The sequence below is a fragment of the Galeopterus variegatus genome, unplaced genomic scaffold (assembly GCF_000696425.1).
Source record: "Galeopterus variegatus unplaced genomic scaffold, G_variegatus-3.0.2 Scaffold245, whole genome shotgun sequence".
NCBI classification, from domain to species: domain Eukaryota; kingdom Metazoa; phylum Chordata; class Mammalia; order Dermoptera; family Cynocephalidae; genus Galeopterus; species Galeopterus variegatus.
In genome coordinates this window covers 488,249-511,158 of record NW_007726356.1, presented here as the reverse complement: position 1 = coordinate 511,158, position 22,910 = coordinate 488,249, and the positions used below count along the sequence as shown (strand labels likewise).

General features: G+C 35.1%; 1 protein-coding gene across 1 annotated transcript in view; it reads right to left on the bottom strand.

Annotated features, from left to right (window-relative positions):
- The window catches only part of LRBA (LPS-responsive vesicle trafficking, beach and anchor containing), a gene marked incomplete at its 5' end in the record, with an annotated part of 547,723 nt that overhangs the window by 42,439 nt on the left and 482,374 nt on the right, over positions 1-22,910 (bottom strand). The window contains one exon of the mRNA XM_008566486.1: positions 9,809-9,976. Coding sequence (XP_008564708.1) covers positions 9,809-9,976 — 168 coding nt within the window. The remainder of the gene's footprint in view (positions 1-9,808; positions 9,977-22,910) is intronic.

The following is a 22,910-nucleotide window of genomic DNA, read 5'->3' as shown; positions in this document are numbered from 1 at the left end:
CACTGCTACAGTGCACCGCTTGGGAACGCGGCAGCGCTCCCGCCGAGGGTTCGGATCCCACATGCAGACCGGTTCCGGCTCACTGGCTGAGCGAGGCGCGGGAGCAACACCGAGGGTTGCAATCCCGTTGCCGGTCCCCGGTCCGGTACGGGGGCAACACTGAGGGTTGCGATCCGTTGCCGGACACGGAAAAAGACAAAAAGACCAAAAAAAAAAAAAAAGAAGTTCAATTGAACTTCAGTTCCTTTACTAGAACACAGTTTTGATTTCTGTCGCTTATGTTTTTGTGCCTGGTAAGGTAATCAAAACACATTTGTGAGGGTACTTCAAAAAGTTCATGGAAAGATAAGTTTTACCTTTTTTTTTTTTTTCCTTTTTTCGTGACCGGCAACGGATCGCAACCCTCAGTGTCGCGCACATACCGGACCGGGACCAGCAACGGGATCGGAACCCTCGGTGTTGCACCCACACCTCGCTCAGCCAGTGAGCGGCCGGTCTGTATGTGGGATCCAAACCCTCGGCGGGAGCACTGCCGCGCTCCCAAGCGGCGCACTGTAGCAGTGCGCTACCGGGCCGGCCCCCGAGTTTTATCTTTTTTTTTTTTTTTTTTGTCTTTTGTCTTTTTTCCGTGTCCGGCAATGGATCGCAACCCACAGTGTCCCCCCCGTACCGGGCCGGGGACCGGCAACGGGACTGCAAGCCTCGGTGTTGCTCCCGCGCCTCGCTCAGCCAGTGAGCGGGAACCGGTCTGTATGTGGGATCCGAACCCTCGGACGGGAGCGCCGCCGCGCTTCCCAAGCGGCGCACTATCCAGTGCGCCACCGGGCCAGCCCCCGAGTTTTATCTTTTAATTCTATTTTTCCATGACCTTTTTGAAGTACCCTTACACTTTACCTTTAATTTAGTTCTATCAAATTTTACTGCATCTAACAAATGGTAAACTGTAGAGCAGGAGGAGGGGGTGCCCCAAAGGCAGGCGTACTGACACTGTAACAAGAAGTGAGAACTGACAGCTTAAGAGTAGAAATAAGAAAAATATGAAAGAGAGGATAGGAATTGAAAAAGAATAGCAGTATGGGATCTTTAAGTTCAAATATTACAGCACAGAATAATATTAATAATAAAAAATCTGCATTCACTAATTATACTTCCTCACTTCTCATTACTATCTTACTGCAAAATGCCCCCACCCCTAAAAATTGTAGGATACCCATCGTTTTCCACGTACATATGCAAAATTTATGAAAATTGACTATGGCCAAGGTTAGTCAAGTATCAACAAATTTCAAAAAATCTCTATCATATATACCACACTCTTTGGCTATAAATTAAAAATTAGTAACTGCTATGTTCTGAATATCCCCCCAAATTCATGTGTTGAACTTTGATATCCATTATTGAGAGGGAGGTGGGGCCTTCTGGGAAATGATTAAGTCATGAGGGCTCCACCTTCATGAATGGATTAGCACCTTATAGGGAACTAGTTTAGACTGTTTTGCTCTTCCACCTCTGCCATGTGAGGACAGCATTTGTCCTCTCCAAAGGATGCAGCAATAACGCACCAACTTGGGAGTGGAGACCAGGCCCTCACCAGACACTGAACCTGACGGGACCTTGATCTTGGACTTCCAGATCCTGTAACTGTGAGAAATAAATCTCTATTGTTTGTAAATTACCCAGTCTGTGGTACAGCCGCACAAACAGACTAAGGCAGTACCGAAAAGACAACTAGACTGGGTGTATGAAGGCCAGCCCTCTCAGAGGAGATGACCTTCAGGCTGAGGCATAAATGACAAGGAGCCAGCATGCGAAAATCTGGGCCAGTCAGAGAAAACAGCTACCATAAAAAGGTGCTATGCCGGTGACAAACCTCACATTATCAAGCACAGAAAGAGGGTTAGTGTGACAGGACACTTCAGTGAGGATGAGAATAACATGACATGAGATCAGAGCGGCAGGCAGGGCTAGATCACGTGGATCAAGTAGGACTTTCCTCTATGTTTAATGTAAAATAGGAAGGTTTAAGTGTGGGAACATAATCAACAATAAGCAAAACTTTGAAAGGTATGTTATTCTCCAAACAGTACTTCTCTGTTTCACCGGCAGAATTCAGGAGGCATCTTGGAAGAGGAGCTGGGTCATCCATGACCTCTTACTGCTCCTGCAGTTCACTGGTAGTGGGTGTTTACTGATATGAAGGCCCTGTGGTTCTCACTGTGCCATATCACCAAGGGTTTCAATTCGTAACCTGCAACATTACCCCCAAGCAAGACTGCTATTCTGTCCTAAAAAGCCTTGAAACCTGGCGTTGACTTGGCCTCCTTACAGATGAAAGTCCTTCCAGGCATCCATTTGCAGAATATGAAGGTTTCATCCATATTGAAAATTCACCCTGGCACTTTATTTTTCTCCACAATCAGCTCATATAGAGTTTCCAAAAATTCTTCAGTTGCCTTCACACGCAGGCTCACTACTCACTTTCATGTTATGTGATGAATAATGAGTCTTGATCATTGAAACCATCCAGAGCTAGCAGTACATTTGACATTGTAGTAGGGTCCAGCCTTTTCTTTCTATATCACAAACACCTTTTTGCTTTGGCCATGATCATCATAGTGCTGAGAAGGATACGTTTCTGTGTCTGGTCTTCAATCCAGAAGATTCTCCATATCTGATATAGGCCCTTCTTGAATTTTTGTTAGTCTCGTTGCTGTCAATGAAGCAGATCCTTTAACAGCTTCTGTCACTTTGCTCTTGTTCTTCAAGATCGTAGCTATGGTGGGATGGGACATGCCTGGCTGGTGAGCAATAAACATCACTGACTTTCCACCTTTGTAGTTCTTAATGACCTTTAATTTCATTTCCAGACAAATCACTCAACATGGCCTCTTACTGGCAACATTAGCAGTGGATTTTGTGTGTTTAAGAGCCATGATAAATAAAGGACAAGAGAAGATGAAGCAATCAAGAGACGCAGTAAACACGAGATGTCTAAGGCTGCTGCCAGTGTCACACAGCAGACTATGTCACAGTAAATCTTTTTTTTTCATGAGTAGGAGTACACTTTAAAATAACAATAAATAGTAAATATATAAACCAGTAACACAGTTGTTTATTATCATTATCAACTGTTATGTACAGTACATAATTGTATGTGCTATACTTTTGTACAACTGGCAGTGCAGTAGGTTTGTTTACACCTACACCACCACAAACACATGAGTAATGCACTGTACCAGACATTATAATGGCTACAATGTTACTAGGCAATAGGGATTTTTCAGCTCCATTATAATCTTATGGGACCACCATCATATATGCGGTCCATCCTTAGCCAAAATGTCATTATGTAGCACATGACTATGTGTACACACACACACATATATGCATTTTTAAACTTATTTTTCTCCTACTAAACTCCATCAATGAACTGTGTCATACTTTAATACTAAGGGCTAAATAATGAGCTCTCAACTTTTGGATATAGCAAATACCATTTATATGAGAATTAATAGGTGAATTTTAGATAAGTAAGGATATAGAATTGTTCTAGAAACCATGCCTGTAAATACAATTATATTCTAAATATACCAAAGAAACTATTTAAGGAAAATACTTACGTTAAATCTTTTAGAAAAGAAAAAATATTTTGTAAAATAAATGTTTGACTCATCATGTATTTATTTTGTGAATTTGGATTTTAAGAGATTTTTTATTCTTATTCGTGTCTGATCCTGAATTCAAATATCCTAATTTTTCTCTTTTTAAAATTTCTTCTTTCCTTGGTTTTTAGTTTTTTTGAAATGGTGATAGAAAGGTGTATTAGTCCATTTTCTGTTGCTTATAATACCTGAAACTGTTATTTATAAAGAAAAATAATTTATTTCTTATAGTTTTGGAGGCTGGGAAGTCCAGAGGCACATCTGGTGAGGGCCTTCTTGGTGGGGACTCTAAAGAGTCTCCTGGCAATGCAGGGTATCATATGGCAAGATCGGCAAGGGCATTTTTTCGTGTTCACTTGCTCTCCTTATAAAATCCCAATCAACTCCCTGATAACATTAAACCATTAACCCATTAATTCATAAATGGATTAATCCGTTCACAAGGGCATAGTCCTCACTATCCAGTCACCTCTTAAAGACCCCACTTTTCAAATACCATATTGGAAATTAAGATCCAACATGAGCTTTGGAGGGGACGAACATTCAAACTTACCAAAAGGCTTAATACGACTTTGAAGGAAGTGAAATGAATGAGGCAAACCAAATTCAGCAGAATTAATAATTAGAAAGCAACCAACTTTTTTTTTTTTTTTTTCCTTTTTGAGACCGGCCGCACCGCGCTCAGCCAGTGAGCGCTGTGAGCGCACCGGTCATCCCTATACAGGATCCGAACCCGCGGCGGGAGCGCTCCCAGCGCCACACTCTCCCGAGTGTGCCATGGGCTCGGCCTGAAAGCAACCAACTTTTATTTATTTGTCCCTTGTCTATAAAAGAATACATGTAATGCTGGGAAAATAGAGTAGATTAAAAAACGGTAACGGCAGGGGAAAAAAATAGTACCAAAAAGAAAACTAAAGAGGTCTGTTGGAATAAACAGCTAAAGAGGTCTGGTAGAATAAACAGCTAAAGAATATATCCTTAAGTTGGGGCCACAAGATATTTGAAAATAGATTAGCATATTTGCCTGAAAAAAAAATCTTTCTGGTGATATATGTAAATGCAGACTTAGTTGTATATGGATAACCCAGCTGTTTTCTAAAAATTAAAAACAACATAAAAGTTTAATGTGCTGCAGGCTGTTTCTCTGATTACTCTTCCACCTCTTATGGTCATTATTTCCATCGTTTAGTGTTCTTTTTATAGAGAGATTACTTTTATGATCACTTACTATGCCATATGTATTAACCATTCATCTAGTATAGAAAATTTCTCAAGAGGAATGGAGCTTTTTCCAAATAGTAGGCGATCTTGTTGCCTTTCCACCTCGTTCATACACTTTCACTTATACAAGTCCCCGTGCTAACATTCTTTCTCCAGTCTCCGATGAGGCAGTATTGTTCCTCTCCTGTCCAGTGCTTATCTCTGTCTGTGCTCTGGGTTTTGTTACCTTCCACTTTCTCATTGAGCTTGAGAGTCTATCACCAGCTTTCTCTCCTGTATTTCTGACATGCTTCCCTCTTTTTGGATCTTTCCAGTTAACACAGAAACATGGTCAACTATCTACCCATTGGGGGGGGGGGGAGATCTCCGTTAGTGTAACTGCAAATGGGTACAAGGATTTCTTCTTGTGGTGATGAAAATGTTCTTAAATTAGATTGTGGTGATGCGTGTACAACTTTGTGAATATACTAAAAACTGCTGTATTGTGTGGATTGTATTATAGGTGAACTATATCTCAAAAAAGCTATTAAAAGAGTCTCCCTTACATTATTTTTCTCTATTCACCATATTTACTTCATCACCTCCCATTCACAGCACAATCTACCTTCTAAGCTAATTTCTCTAAGATCACCAATGACATACCTCAGAAAAAGCCAACAGATACTTTTCAGTTCTATCTGTTTAACTGTTTTGGGTTACACAATTTGGGTTCAGTAAAAGGTTGTTGAGAAAAATGAGTAAATTAATGACCTATTCTTGTTTTCCGCTTTCTTCTTGCCTCACTTAACAATGAACTCTGCATGTGTCCTGTACGAAATTATCTCTAATAACTTATCTAACATTAACATTTTATGATTCTTTCTATGACATAATAAGTAGTTCATATTCCTTTTACAGTTGGGTTTTCTAACCCAGGGACTTAACTGGGAACAAAATAAGAGAAGGAACTAATACTTGCTGCGTTCTTATGATGGGACAGACACCATGCCAGGCACTTCAAATGCATTATACCTCATCAAAACCTCTATAAGATGGGCATTATCGTACCAATTCTTTTCTTTTTTTTTGACAGTTTTTTAGTTGATATATATAATTATATATATTTGTAGGGTACAGATTTGAATATCAATACACATGTACAATATGTGGTGATCAAACCAGGATAATTAGTATACTCATGCTTACAAAACATAACCAATCTTTGTAACCCCTAATTTCTCACTAACCTCCCTTCCCCTCACCCTTTCCCACCTCTATTAACCACAGTTCTGTTCTTTTTTTTTTTTTGAAATACCTATTCTGTATGCGAAGAAACAGGTGTGAGGAAGATCCAAGTCACACAACTAGTAGGTATCACAGCCAGGAATTAAATCCACATTTATTGTTTGTTTATTTATTCTACTGTATTACACTACATTTTGCCACAAGATTTAGCACTGGTATGGAATAGCTTTCAAAAAAGATTATTATATTTATTTTAATAACACTTAGAAAGCTTTGTGAATTAAGCATGTATATTTATATTAATAGTGCTAAGTAAGCAATGTATTCTCATTTCAAGAAAAGAACAAATACTGCTGGATGGTTAGTGCAGTTGGTTAGAACACAGCCTTGTAACACCAAGGTCAAGGGTTCTGTTCCCCATAGTGAAGCCAGCCACACCCCCCCCCAAAAAAGATCAAGTATCTACCATACTTAGAACATCACAGGTCACATTTATTTAATGAATGCTAAATCTAATGCTAATCTAATCCAATTACAATATATATTATTCATATATCCCTATATAATGTAAAAATGAATTAGACTATGATGAGTGGAAAATTATCCAGTTAAGGCTTAATTTTATGACAATTAACTACTTGGGGTTGTGTGGGAAGAAAAGAAAGTCAAAGAAACTCAAAGTAAAAGTTTTAAGTACTCTTTAGCAAATGACCATGAAAAATAAATATTAAAAACTTATTTGGTACGGTGGTTCCTCAAAAACTTAAACATGGAATTATCATATAATCCAGCAATTCCACTTCTGGGTATATACACACAAAAAAACTGAAAGCAGGGACTTGAACAAGCATTTGTACATCAGTGTTCACAGCAGCATTATTTACAACAGCCAAAAGATGGAAACAACCCAAAATGCCTCCCAATGAACTAATGGAAAAACAAAATGTGGTATATACATACAATAGAATATTATTCAGCCTGAATAAGGAAACTGACACATGTTACAACACAGATGAACCTTGAAGATATGCTAAATAAAATAAACCAGACACAAAAGGACAAATATTCTGCGATTCCATTTATAGGAGGTACCCAGAGTAGTCAAATTCATAGAGACAAAAAGTAGATTGGTGGTTGTCAGGGACTAAAGGAGGAGGAGGAAATGGGGAGTTATTGCTTACTGCATAGAATGTTTCAGTTTGCAAAGACAAAAAATTTCTGGAGATGGATGGTCATTATGATTGTAAAACAATGTGTATGTTCTTAATGCCACTTAAAAATGATAAAAATGATCAATTTTATGTCATGTACATTTATTTTACCACCACAAAAAAACCTTATTTGAAGTTATAATGTGTTAGTTTAGGTAAAAGAGAAAATATAATTTAGTTCGCATCTATATTATAACTAAATATCCAATGTCTAATGGAGTATGCCCAATTTCAAATATCCTACTAAGTTAACTTAACAAACATTTGTTGTCCCATTATTTGATCACATGCTCTCAAATCAGAGTCAGAAAACATGGTCACAAAAGACATATATGACAGTTTTCCAGATCTTCACTGTCCAATACTGTAACCACTACTCATATGTGCCTATTTAAATTTAAATTAACTAAAATAAAACATTCAGTTCCTCAGTACATGAGCCACATTTCAAATGCACACTAACAACATGTGGTTTGTGGCTACAATACTGGACACTGGGGATACAGAATATTTTCATCAGTGTAGGAAGTACTACTGGACAGTGCTCTTCTGGACTATACTGTAAACAGTATACAGTAAACTTCTTTGGTAATCATTGGTGTGTATGTAGGGAGGGTGGTCAATCCGGAATAAACACAAAGAGCCAACCACGTTAAGCAACTTGCAGAGGAAACAACCTGCTGATTGAATACTTTACTTTTTAACTAGCCCTGACAAGCAAATATAGGCTGAGTGCCATCTTTATCATGTAAAATGCTGCATAAACTTAATGAAGTCAAAGGTAGAAAAGGTAAAACTAGTTACATCATCTTATACATCAAGAAATAATCTATTAAAAAAAAATAGGATACCATATTGGGAGAAATCACGTTAAGTACATTTTCATAGCAACTCTATAGAATGTTATGGAATTTCAAAATTAAAACTACAGATTATATAAAACAACCTAAAAAATAAGCTGGTACGTTAAGTAAAACAGGAAATTATAAAATCAGTTCTGAAGTGTGAATTCAGTTATACATCAGCTATGTAGTGATATGGATAATGACTACAAGGGGACATAAACAAAAACAGGTGGCATATTGAAGAATTATGGACATTTAATAAAGTAGCAATGTTCAAATATTGCTAAAACAATAAAAAAGAAGGCAAATAAGCCTATGCTAGTCTATTCTAACAATGAAGTTATATACTGTTTTGTAACACCACTTGCATGTTGCTCTAACATCAATTTCATTTACAGAATTCTATATATTTTCTGTGTCATGAAGTCAATTGTTGCTCTAATAAAATAAAATGGCCCCAGAAGGAATATTTTCAAAGAAAGAACTGAAAAACTGGAAGAGTCTTTAAGAGTTCGGGACTGGCCCTGGTAACACCAAGTTCATGGGTTCGGATCCCTGTACCAGCCAGACACCAAAAAAAATAATAATAATAAAAATAATATTTAAGAGTTCATCTGACCCAGCTCTCTGCCTACACAGTTTTTAAAACAGAAAAACAGCAATTCAAAACTTGTGCAATTTAAGGTATATGTACACTTAATACAGAGTGCTTTTGTTTCTGTACTAAGTTTTGTCTAGCACATAAGCCAGGTGATAATATGCCAATTATTTAAATATGTACTTACATACTTTCAACATGATCAGGTCATAAGTAAAACTATAAAGGAATGCATCAAGTGCTGGTGAAAAATGACAGACTGTGCACATCACAAATAACATTCCCTTCAAAATGATACACAAATTTTCCTATGAATCAAAGCCCCTGGTTTCTTAAATATAGTTCTATTCCCAAATAGAATACATATTTAAGATTGTATCTGTTCAATTCTATAATTTTTCATATGAGATATGTTAGAGTTAGGAGGATACATAATTAGATTAGAAATATTTTTTAAAAAGCCTTCTACAAACTTTTTGGTGAATACTGTATTTGCTGGGCCATATTTGGAGTGTTTTACCATGTTTGTTTATCATGTCTGGAGTGTTTATAAATGACAAAGATAAAACAATTCTCAATAACATCTAACACCAAATTTGATGATGTAGGAAAGTTTCAGACTTAAATCCCACTATTAACTTCTATATGGTTATACATGTACTTACGCATTTGCATATAAATATGTCTTACTTAAATTTATGCTTATAATCATATTTCTTTAATAAATTAGTTACTATTTTCCTAACATTTTAAATCATGTGAGTAGCCTCCAAAGTTATAAAAATTGTAAATACGATAATTGACACCTTAACAGTTCAAATTGAAAAGCTCTCATTTTATATGGAGTCAAAACATTTTGTTGGAGGGAAGCCATGGGTTCAAGTCCCATCTGGGTCACTAACTGATAGGTTATAATGCTTAAATCACTTTACCCATCTGGTTTCAGTTTCTTCATCAGTAAAATGAAAGGATGAGGAAGATGAAATCTAGTACCTTTCAGTTTAAAGATATATAATTATATGTTTCTGTCTCAGTCAGATAACTTACCTCTCTCAACACAGGATCAGTTATTGAATTCAGATTGACAGCTCCTTCATAGGTCAGGTAATAGAACACATTGAGGGCTCGGACAGCCTCTGGTCCCTGCTGTTTATAGCCAAAAATAAGATCAATCCATTGGTGAAGCTGGCAGGAAACAAATTCACTCTCCAGGGCCTGAAAAAAAAGGTATAGATCATATCATCATGATGAATTATATTTTTAAAATATAGAGAGATATTTAGAACAAGCTGCTAAGTTTACCACTAAATTTACTGTGAACAGAGACTTTAAAAAATTAAACTTATTCTGATGTCCTATTTTCTATCAGGATCTGTTCTCCTTTGTTTATAATTAGAGACCTTCTGGCACTTGTCATGCTGAATTGTGTAATTGCTTAAGTTTCAGCACTCTTCTACCATACTGTACGCATTGTAAGGACCAGGACTGGGCCTGTCTTGGTCACTTTATAACTCTGGCCTGAGAGTTTCTCAATTTATGCTTTAAAAAAAGGAGGTCATACATTGCAAAGGCTACTTTGGGAAAGCAAATGTGAAAACATTAAAAATTTACTATCCACTTGAAATATTTCTAATTTTTCTAGAATTAAAATATTTTATTATCTACTACAACAACTGTAACCAAATTGTTTAGTTATTCTGATCGAGTCTTTACACTAACAAATTAGATCTTGTGGGGAAATACTTATAATTAGTGAATTATTATTTTACATATTAATATCAAACTAGACCAAATATTTGATGCTATTAACATAATAGTGTCCAATAAATAATGAATGAACATAATCAAGTATTCAGTGGCACAAGACCCACTTCTTATTCATCATGATATTCCCAGTTACTAGCATTGTGCCTAAAACACAATAGCACCAAATAAATGTTTGTTGAACTTAATAACTGTACATACTAAAGAGTTTTAAGAACTGGAGATATTTTTTAGGAAGGTATTCATCTTTACTATTTAATATTGTTCAAAATTATTCCAACATAAAAGTCTGACATTATGGAATAGGGTACTATTTAGCAATAAATAATGCTATTAAAATCAAAGAGTTCTCAAACTTAAACTCTGAAGCTTAATTAAAAGTATAACAAGTTCTATCCAGTAATGTATCTCTTTTAAATTAATTCTTATTTTTAGAGTAATTAGCGTATGACTGTGATGTATTTTTGGTGTGGCTTGCTGCTATGTTATAAATATTATAAGAGATCTGTTGGTTTTAAAACAAAATTGACCAACTTCTATAGTAAGCAACCAATGAAATATAAACCATCTAGTGGCAAAAGACATTCCTATTAGTTCATAGGTGCACATTTTTGTAAATATATGCTTTATTAAAATAAATGCCTATGAATAAGAAAGATGTTTATGGCTAAATAAAAAAATCCTATTTTCTTTAATAACATTTAACATGACTTCACAATATATCACAAATTATAAATTGTAAAATATAATTTTATATATAAAACTATAAGCTATTTTCACATTCCTAAGTATATCTGAAATAAAATATTCCTAGAAAATATTTGGCTAATTTCGATTGTGAAAGTTACTTTTTTAGGCATCTCTTACAAAATTCGTTATAATTACAAATTTAGTAAACAGATAAGAGAACACAAAACTGCTTCATATTTTATTTGGTATAAGAGGAAAAGGGCTTGTAACCACTTTAATTCCTATGTAGGTACATGAATATAAAATAATGAAAATTCCAGGAACTACTAAAGCAAGTTGTAAACAAAAATGATACGTTTGTTTCATTAACTTAGGCCTTGGGCAGGGATGGGGGTGGGGTGTGGTGGGGGGACACATCTTAAGCGACACATAAAAACAGCAATTGTCTTAATTTGTGTGCAGTGCACTCCACACAAAAGCCCTAAATATGTTCAAATTAGAGCAAGCTGCTTGATTGTCACTGGAGTCTCATGTCACATTAATGCATGACAAACATTAAACCATACACTTAAATGGCAATTTATATCATTTAAATGTTTACTGCCAGACTAGCTCATCACTCATTTAAATGTGACTTTCTGACAGCTAATTTCAGTTAATTTTCTCCAATTCACTTAATTAGAACTTTCAATCAGGGAAGGACCTATACGTATCTTCAAGCTTACATCCTTTTTGGTGGCTGTTCAAAATTTGAGTTAATAAACTGCTGAAAAGGTCTACTATAATAAATTAGCATGTAATATCTCTGAGTCTACAAAAAAGTGTGACTTTATGAAGCAAACTGACGGTATGCACTCTTAGAAAAGAACTTACTTATATAGATGATACTCTTGTCAGTTTAAGTAAAAAACAGCTCAAATACACACACTATTGAAACAATAAAAAAAAAAACCCTGCATTCAAGCTAATTAAAAATTAATGATTTCAAAATTGTTTAATAAAACAGTCAGGAATCTCCTGAGTGTCCGTGGTGTTGTGATTTGAGACTATAAAATTCTAGAAGGCTCAGCAAATGATGAAGTACAAATGAATTTTCTCAATATTAAAGCTCTAAAATCTAGGGCTATTTTACTTTATGTGTCATCAAACAAAGAATTGTGGGTTTTCCTAATGGTTAATTACTTCTTTATGCACATTCAAAATGGTGAAGTTGGTTAGATTTACACACCACATCAGAATTTTAAACAAAAATGTTGAAAGGAAAGATACTGTATGCTCATACTATGCCACAAAGACACATGCAGGGATAACCACAATGCCATGGTTCAGCCCTCCCCTTATACTGTCATAGGGCAATCCTTAAGGGGCTGACAAGCAATTCACAGAATTACTGGCAATTCACAGAATTATTGGCAAAATCTTTTCTAGAGGTTGATAAACACATTATCTTCATAAATAAACTTTAAATAATTTTTTTAAAACTATACTAAAAATTTCATTAGTTGGGTACAAGCATTTCTTGCAATATATCACGACTTTCAAAAAGGACCCCAAAGAACTATGGCAATAAATAGAATTCCAAGAAGTCTTGAGATCATTTCAGTATACAAAGTCAGTTCAGGACTTCAACATCGTTTTGATATCAGTGAATGACAATTGCCTAATCAAAAATATATATTAATAAATAAATGCACTTACTAAAGACTTGAGAGAAGAGGGAAAGACAAGCAGAGGAAATTAAGGGAAAAAAATACAGACAGAAAATAATTCAAAATATAATATCCTGGGATTATATTTTATAACCTCTGTTTTTGAGATTCAAAAACATAAATCATAAAACCTGTATTAAAACTCTTTAAAAATCCCTTTTTTGTATATTAAGATTTTTAAGACATAACCCTTGTATAAAATTCTCATTTAAATCCACATTTTTAGTCACAAAAAAATAAAAACATACCAGTGGAATGCTAAATATTTGAGATCTTCAAAGCCTTTAGGACAGACAGTCTTCATTAAAACTGGAGTTAAATACGGTTTGCAGCTAGGGGATAGTAACATTCTTCCCATGCTGCTCTCAAACCTAACCAATCAATTGTTAGTACTCCCCTAGCAGGCTGGATACATCATTTACAACCAATGTGTGCTCTGAGTAAAATTTGTAAAAAAGAAAATCCACTAAAACGTCCAACACAATACAATAATATTCAACTCATCTGAGTTATTATAAAATAAATCAGTGACTAATGTCCAATTGCTAAGAATCAAATAAGACTATGAAAAGACTATCATATAAAGCCTCACACAAATTGTCAATCCAATCCAGCGGGACTCATATTAGTCTTGACAAACTGTCTTGGGTCTGATATCTGTTTTTTTAATGAGATCTATTAGGCAGAGACTAAAACACTTGAAATATGCTAAAAAGTACAGTATACAGATGTCCAATACAAACACTTAATAGTAACTTCCATTTGTTTGGTTTGCATTCAGAATATCAACAAATTGAAGGTTTCATATCATAAAGATAATAGTAAATTATTCATAAATAACTGGTTTGTGCAACCCTGTGTCAGAAATAATTATAACATATATGAACATGTGTCTAACAGTAAATCTCACTGAAAGAACGCAATCTATGTTTCATAGAAAATAACCCATTAGAGAAAACGAATTATTTATTTATTTTAAAAGTTATATAAAATTATTCTTATTTTTCTATAGTGGAGTCAAATAATCTGATAACATAGAGGAAATAGCTCACTTTTTCCAAGAAACTCTAAGCTATTTGAGAATAAAAATTCTAAAATTAAAGGCATTAATCATGCATTTGGTTAATCTATGCATGCTTTAGAGATACTGTAGCAATTTCCTTTTATTTTCAAAAAATCGAAGTTTTGTTAATGTGAAGATTATGTAAAATCAAGAAGACCAATTTCAACTAACAAAAGAAATTATTAGGGGCCGGCCCGGTGGCGCACTGGATAGTGCGCCGCTTGGGAAGCGCGGCGGCGCTCCCGCCCGAGGGTTCGGATCCCACATACAGACCAGTTCCCGCTCACTGGCTGAGCGAGGCGCGGGAGCAACGCCGAGGGTTGTGATCCCGTTGCCGGTCCCGGTCCGGTACGGGGGCGACACTGAGGGTTGCAATCCGTTGCCGGACACGGAAAAAAGACCAAAAAAAAAAAAAAGAAATTATTAGATTGCTTACCTCAAGACCAAGAAATCTTATTTGTATGTACATAATTCGTGCTGCTCATGCTTGTACTTCCCAGATTAATGGTAATATTTACTTACTCTTTTGCTAAATATTTTCATACCACTCCACTAGAAACAGCTACTAAATGAAAAACAGTGATATCTACCTAACAAATATTTTTAGAAAAAAATTAAATAAAAAGATCTATATTACTTATAAACTTTTAAGCATAGACATAATTATATAACTAGAAGAAAGTAGGCCTACATAGCCCAGGTACACATTTCTGCACACATATACAACTATTTCCTCTCCCAGGTTTATAGAAGGCCCAATTCAGTTTCAATATTCAAAATGCCATAGCTGTAAGTTTCAAATAAAAAAATAAAAATCACTGATTAACCTCCCGACTTGATATACATTTCATTATAAGATGTATTTAATCATATTTATAATGAAAGAGTAAACAATTAGTTTTATAAATTTTTAATTATACTTATAATTAAGAATCTTGATTAATTTGAGTGTAGATAGGAATATGTTTTAAAGGAGTTAATGTTTGGATTGGCAAGAAAGTAATATACAAAATTATAAACTTGGAATTTTAAGTATTTTTCATCTTAAATACATGTAATACAGCCTTCTTCCTACACACACACACACACACACACACACACACACACAAAGATTTAAAACAAACTGGTCTGTTATGTTTGCATGTGCTGGATTTCAAACACTAGTGGTAATGTTTCCTTAACATTGATATATGACCTTTGTAATTTACATTGAAGAAAGCTGTTTTTTTCAGCCTAATTAGAACTGTTTCAAATTTTCCTGCTAAATATATGATATAAAGTCCTTTCAACTTTTTTATTCTAAAGTTTCTTTCCATGTCAACTTTGTTCCAATCAAAATATGCTTTGAATTAAATGATTTTGATTGAATATGTGGATCACATTTCACTTCTAAGATTTAAAGTCCAAAAAGGAAAAGTTTAGCCTGTTCAAACAAAGCAAGAGCAGCCACTTTGCGGAAAGCTATTCACATTTAAGAAGACTGACAAATTGTTTGTGTGCACCATTAGGTCCAGTTTCTGCAATAGTTGCCAGATTTCCTGTCCCCTAATAAGATACATTAACTCCTCACATGCTGGCTCTGAATTTGTGGTGAATCAAGTAACAAATTTTAAATTTGCCTATAACTTCCTTCTTTGAAATAAATCTAAAGAAGAGAAAAGAAAATTTAGTGTCAACAATTTCTATCAATATTTTCAAAAAACAAAGGTCCCCCAATAAACCAACCCATATTGGAGAAATACAAATGTAGAATACAAATATGCTTTCCAAATGGGATTTGCCAAAAGTACCAAATCCATATCAATCCTCATTCAAAAATAAAAAGCCTTATTTTAACCTACTTAAGGATTACTTTTTCAAGTGGAAATACTGAAATACTGAATGAACTATAACCTACCAACATGACTTTAACTTTCCCCCATACTGATTACAAATATATCAACATGCTTCAGAGTTCAGATTCTTACATTAATATAAAAAGTGTGAAACAAGTTTTATACTATTTAGAAAGAAAAGTTTAACTTTGGAAGCTTAAAAATAGGTGTGAAGCTGTGACACCTATGTGCGGGCGTGGGGGCAGGCATCAAAGATTTAGAAAAAAACATTGTGGGATGCTAAGAATAAAAATTCTATCTTTGGCATGCAGTTATGGCCTCAAAAAATTATATCTGACAGTTTTAAAAAAAGGAATTTAGTCAACAATATACTGACGTTCAGCTAGAAAAGCAGAAAGAGAAATCACTAAAGGGGCTCTGTACTTCTAAACTGCCCTTGAACTGTTGCTCAGAAGAGAAATTTTGCAGCCAGAAATACACAGTTCATTTCTACATTTATATCATTACTAAAGAAAAGTGTGAGTTAGTATCATATCTTGATATAACCGTCAAGCACTCGTGCATCTTCTGGCAGGAGAATCATTCTGCCTATGATTGTTATTGTGTAGTTTTAAATGAACTAGTCAACCAGCTGTTATACATTTTACACACTGAAGGCCATGTTTCCTTTGAAATTCATAGTTTTAATCTCAATTGAAGTCTGTATTGCTGTGTGCCAAGATCAAAAGGATTAGGCAAACTTGTACAATTACCCTCCTTTTCAGAGAGATGATTTTTTTTAAATGTTTAAAATACTCCTATATGTTGACATTTTATCCAACCATTTTCTTTAGAACTACAGAACATTAAAACATTTAATTAACATTTCAACCTTAGGTCACTCTTAATCTAAAATTTAGGAATTCATAATACAGAGATATGTTAAACTTGTAGTATAACACATATAGGATGTGGATCATTTAAAAAATTATAGTTTAGTAAGAATGAATGGGGAATACCTGCACTCACCAATTTCTTTTACTTGTTTGCATTTTACGTGCCTTTATTCAGAAAACAATTCAGAGACCTTACAACGATGCATATGCAGCAAGATAAATTTAACAAAAGATGAGTGAGGTAATGTAAAAATAAGGATAAGAAGGCGATACCACATAAAAATCATGCTATGAAATTCTATAGGCTTGTTAGAGGCAAGCCCTGTATTTGGTGCTAAGCTTTCTAGCAGGCAACATAAAGAAAGAAACACGAACAATTACAAGTCAAAAATGACCATAATGTAAAAACAAACCAGATGGCCTAGAAAAACACATTATTTCTATTCCTGAGATAAGAAATTCCTCCCCTGGCGATATGATGGAATCCAGGTATGTGACTCTCAGAGGGACTGACTTAATCCTGGGATAGATTTAAAGTACAGACAAATGAAGAGACTACATATTCTTCAGGCAATCCTGCATAAACATTATTTCTCTTAGGCAGACTTTGACTGGTAGGTTCTACATTACATTTCATGACAAGTACCTGGAATGCAGCCATTTTATTTTGTCACTTAAATGCAGAGCCACAAGCTTCATCAACAGGTAAACTGAGTCACAGGACTACTAACCTCTTAAAAATGTGAGGAGCAAAAGAGAAAGACACAAACCTGTATGGAAGGCAGGCTCACCTTCACTTGGAAGGGGTAGTGGCCTGTCTTAGGAGAGGTACCAGATTCTCCTTAGAAAGTATTTTGGGGGCTAAGTGGTTAGCTCAGTTGGCTAGAGGTTGGTGTTACAACACCAATGCAAAGGGTTCAGATCTCCATACCAGCCAGCCAGCAAAAAAAAAGAAAAAGAAAAGTATTTTGGGGTAAACTTTTCTGCATAGAAAAACAAGCAACAAATGCCTCTAATTAGGGCATGCCAAAATGATGCCCTAATACTTACAGACATTAAAATGCTTAAACAGGTATACTAAACACTCAACTCTTTAAAAAATTAGTAAATTATCCCTAGAAAATTAATTTTGAGGATTGTAAATTGCTGCTATGCTAAGATAAACTAGTTATAAAAATATACACTTAAGTAATTAAAATATTAATATAAAATTCTCAATTACCTACCTAGAAAAATGAACAGGTTTCCTCTTGAACAGCCACCAAAAAATGTGTTAATTTGCTGTATAAACTCCTGGAGGTTTTATTTTATAGTCAGTTACAAAGGAAGGAAAACAAAATCAAAAAAACTTAATCCCTTCCCATTTACTTATCCACATAGATCTGATAAATACTAGCAGTCTCTTGCCTTTGAAGATGGCCAGACCAGAATCTCTACTTATTGCCAGATGTAGTTTAATCCCATGGGGACTCCAGACAAAAACAAGGAGCTGTCTGCATGGCACCAGTGATTCCCTGAACTGACTGCCATAAACTTATACTGGCGAATCAAAATCTTTGGCAAAATAGAACACTTATTATATCATCACTACCAAGAATGTACCCAATAAAGAAAAAACTTGAATTAAAAAATATGAATGCAAAAGTTGATGACTATAAAGCACTGATAAATTCAGCCAGAGAATCAAATTACATCTGCACTTACTTTGTGTGTACAGTTGTATACATGTACATTATATAGGACTAAAAATCTTCCATTCTGCAACTTTTGATTTATATTACCATCTTTCTCACCCATTCATTCAACATCATTTATTGAGTGCTTACTATGCATCCTGTTCTGTGCTAGATCCTGAGGATATTGAGTGAGACGTCCCTTTGGAGGGAGGCCAGGGAGGCAACAGGTCAGCTCTAAGAAGACTACAATAGCCTCAATCAAGAAAGTAGCAGCAGGAGTGAAGAAGAGGGAATAGATTTCAGAAAGATTTAAGATGTAAGTTATTGCTTAATTGCTATGTATTACTTACTTGATTACTAATGTGAGGGGTGAAGGAAAGGGCATTCAGGAAGACACCCAGGTTTCAAGTTTGCATCTTAGCCATAATGCCGTAAAAACAGTTTATATGGTAGAAGACTTAGTATTAATATTTTGAACTTTCTTTTATGGACTCGAAATTAACCCTAAGCCTTTGTTTTGGATCTAAGGCTGAGAATTATAACAGAAGTTTGTACACTATTTAAATATTAAAATAAAACTAAAATATGTTCATGTTCAATAGTGGGATGTCCGAGCCAAAAAAATTCTAGGTAACAAAATGACCACCTAGACTTTATATCAGTGCTGTCCCATAGAAATATACACAAGCCACATATATAATTTAAAATGTTATAGTTTGTACATTTTAAAAAATAAAGAGGCAAAATCAATTTTTAAAATATATTTAATCAAGAATATAAAAATATTATCATTCCAACATGTAATCAACATAAAAATTACTATTTTATATTAAATTTTAGAAATCTGATAGGCATTTTACACTTACAACATATAGCTCAATTCAGACTAGCCATATTTCAAGTGATCAGTAGCCACATGTGACTAGTGGTTATAAATTAGACAGTGAAGCTTTATTCAGTTGCAAATACTGAATCTGTATCCAAATTCGGATGTAAGATAGAATTCAGGAATTAACAATATTTAATACTTTTAAATACAGCTTACCCTACTGAAAATAAAGATAAACTTTACAAAGCACAAAGTTCCTGCCAGACTAAAATGACCTTCAACGCAGTTTTGAAGAGGTCATTACAACTCTCCATGCAGAAGGAACAGCTCTCCCTTAGAACATGAGAGCAGAAATACAATATCATCAAGTGTAAAACAGACATTGTATTCTGCAATGTATATGTCTTCAGCCATTTATAGATCTCTGAAACAATGTGGCAGCATTTGAAAGATGGCACTATGACTACCCCCTTTAACAATAAAGGTAAAAGAGCTAATTCTACCATCTATGGTATCATCTGTAAACTTTTCATTAAAAGTCGGTGGTTAGAATTCTTACCTGTTAGCTGCTCAGCTCTGTGAGCTATTTACTTAAGAACTACCCTATAGCCATACACTACAACTTAGTACAAGGGACAAAATCTTTGCTGAAAATCAGACATAGGAAATCGGTAGACAATGTAAATGTAGTCATAGACTTCATTAAAAGAGCCTAATTTTAGTAGAACTAGTCTCTGTCCACTCAGAGATTTCTTAACATCTGTAATAAGACTTTGTGAAGGGGCTGGCCAGTTGCTCAACCAGCTCGAGTGTGGTGGTGATGACACCAAGGTCAAGTGTTTGGATCCCTGTACCAGTCACCAGTCAAAAAAAAAAAAGACTGTATAATTTCCTAAATCACAGTAAATAGTGGGTCTTATGCTTTCTGAAGTACTCATGGAATAATGGCTAGTTAATAGGGTCAGTCGTTTCCTTTACACAGTCATGAGTATATAGGCAATATGAGACCAACAATATAAACTTCTTGGAAGAATTAAGTACATTTGTTATTTATGTTTACTTACCTCCCTTCTACTCCTTAACTAATTTCTAATTTTACTGTCATAGGCACACCACTGCAAATGTTTTTGCTAACATTACTGTGTGAATCCAATGGATGCTTATCTTTCCTCACTTTACCCCTCTGCTTTATGGTGTATGTTTCTAACTTACCCTCTCCCCAGATTCTCTTTCAACATTTCTGATTCTCCCTCTCACTTTTTTAACATAGGGTCTTTTTCCGCTGTTTACCTCTTTCATGTTCTCCTCATGATTCAGCCCCAGGCCCTCTGCTTCTGCTATAAACCAGGCTAGATGAGCTGGACATTAACTACCTCAACCAACAGTTATTATTCTCTCCAGAGTTTCAAATCCAAAATGTCAACTGCCCATTAGACTACTTTTGGTGTGCTCGAGTAACTTAATCTTAATATATCAAAAACCAAATTGATAATTATTCCTCTTACATTTGCTTCCTTTCTTGCTTTTTTGGTTATGGACCTGGTCCTGTACCCAGCCAGCCAATTAAGAAATGTGGCAGTCATACTGACCTCCTTTTTCCTCTCCCCTCCAAACCTTATCTAATCAGACAATAAGCCTCCTAAATATTTTCCAAATTCATTCTTTCTTTTCCTTCCTGGGACTATCTTTGGTTCCATGCTTCATCATTTCTTGGTATAATTATTCTAACAGTATCTAAACTGATCTCTTTATCTCTAACAAAGTTTCCTCCTTCAGTCCCTCCTCCATACTAACTGCTGTCTAAAACCTGACCCAGAACTATGGTTACCAAAGGCAAGAAAGAAGGAAAGGAAGGAGGGACAGCAAGAAATGGGTTAATGGACACAGAACAGCCAGCTGAGAAAATAGGTTCTATTGATGTACAGTTGAGCTAGACACCTATAATTAACAATAATTTACTGCATGTTATCAAATACTAGAAAAGAGGAGAAGATCGAATGTCCTCAACAGAAAGAAATAATGACATTTTGTGATGAATGTTTATTACTTGATCATCACACATTGTACACAGGTATTGATATTCAACTCTGTACCCCACAAATATGTATAATCAATAACATTGCACTAATAAATAAATAAAACCTGCTCCTTAAAACTTTTCAATGTTTCTCCTTTCCCTAAAGCAGTTTATCTCCAATATGCACCACAATCACCTGGAGAACTTGTTAAAACACAAATTGCTGGGTTCCCACCCACAGAATTTCTGTCTCAGTAGATAAGGAGCAATGCCCAAGAATTTGCCTTTACAACAAGATCTCAGATGACACTGATGCTGCTGGTCCAGGAACCACCTTTTGGGTACACTTCCTCAAAGAAAAAAGTCCATACTACTTACCAGGCATTAAAAATTCTTCATATAATCTGCCTCTAGCCGTACCTTTCCCTATGCACCACCCAAAGTTCTCTCAGACACATTGCACTCTACCATCTGAATTAAGTTTAGCTCATGTACTGTTCGATAACCTCAAGACCTCTGTTCACATTGTTTCTTATATCTGTAATGCCCTTTCCATCATCTTGCTCCCTCTCTGGCAAACCCCTACTCATTCTTAAGAACGAAGATAACTGTGGTTTCCTTGACCTTCCCAAGAAGCAGATCAAGGCATTTCTTCTTTTGGTCTCACACACACACACTATACATATATACATATACACACACACATGCTATACATACATATATATATACACACGCACACACACACACACATATATAATCTTAAATGCTTTCATGGTAGCTTCACTTCTGCTTCATGGCATAACATCACAAGTATTATATTGATTATTTGTTACATTATCTATTATCACAAGTTATATATTTGTGTTCAGTTTTGTATTTATTGTCCATCTCCCTCACAAAACAATAAATTCCAGAAGGGTAGTACTATATACTGGCGTTCTCACTGCTGTATTCTCAGTGATATAGCATGCAGTAGGAACTCACAAAATATTTGTTGAATAAATAAATGAATACATCACTTAATCTATTTCTCCAATTAGTTACTGTCATGTCTGTCTGATCCTCCTAATGACAGCCCCAAAGGGAGGGTGTCATATTCTTCCAATTTTGGATCAAAGAACTAATTACCCAGTAGGCCTCTAATAAATGTCTGTTGAATGAAAGAATGGCATTTCAGAAATTCTTCTGATTTAGCACAATTCAATGTCTATGCTGAGGGACTATGATCTTAAAGAATTGTATAAGAAGCATGAAATTGACCACAGAAACTTTATCCAGTTGATACAGTGCAAGTTTGGCAGTGTTGTAGAAAATGTGAAAAGTTTCTGTGATTACTAGCCATTGCAAATGAGATGTCTGCTGTTTGTTAACCATACAATCAAATTTGAGGTAGGATAATTACATGGAAAGAAGAAAAAGTGAAGTGGATATTAAAGTATCATCTTTCAAGGTTTTATTTTCTTTTCAACAATGTCCAGAAGATGGATGCAAATGGTATCAATAATACACTTGACAAAGGCTCTAGAAAGACAGTTATTATTATGCAAGGAAAATGCATTTAGAGGTCAACCTGGGGAAATTCACTGACGAACAGCAGCAAGACAACAACAATAACAGCAGCACTTAACATTTAGTGAATATTTATGATGTGCCCAGCTTTATGCTAAATGTTTTACATGGATTATTTTATA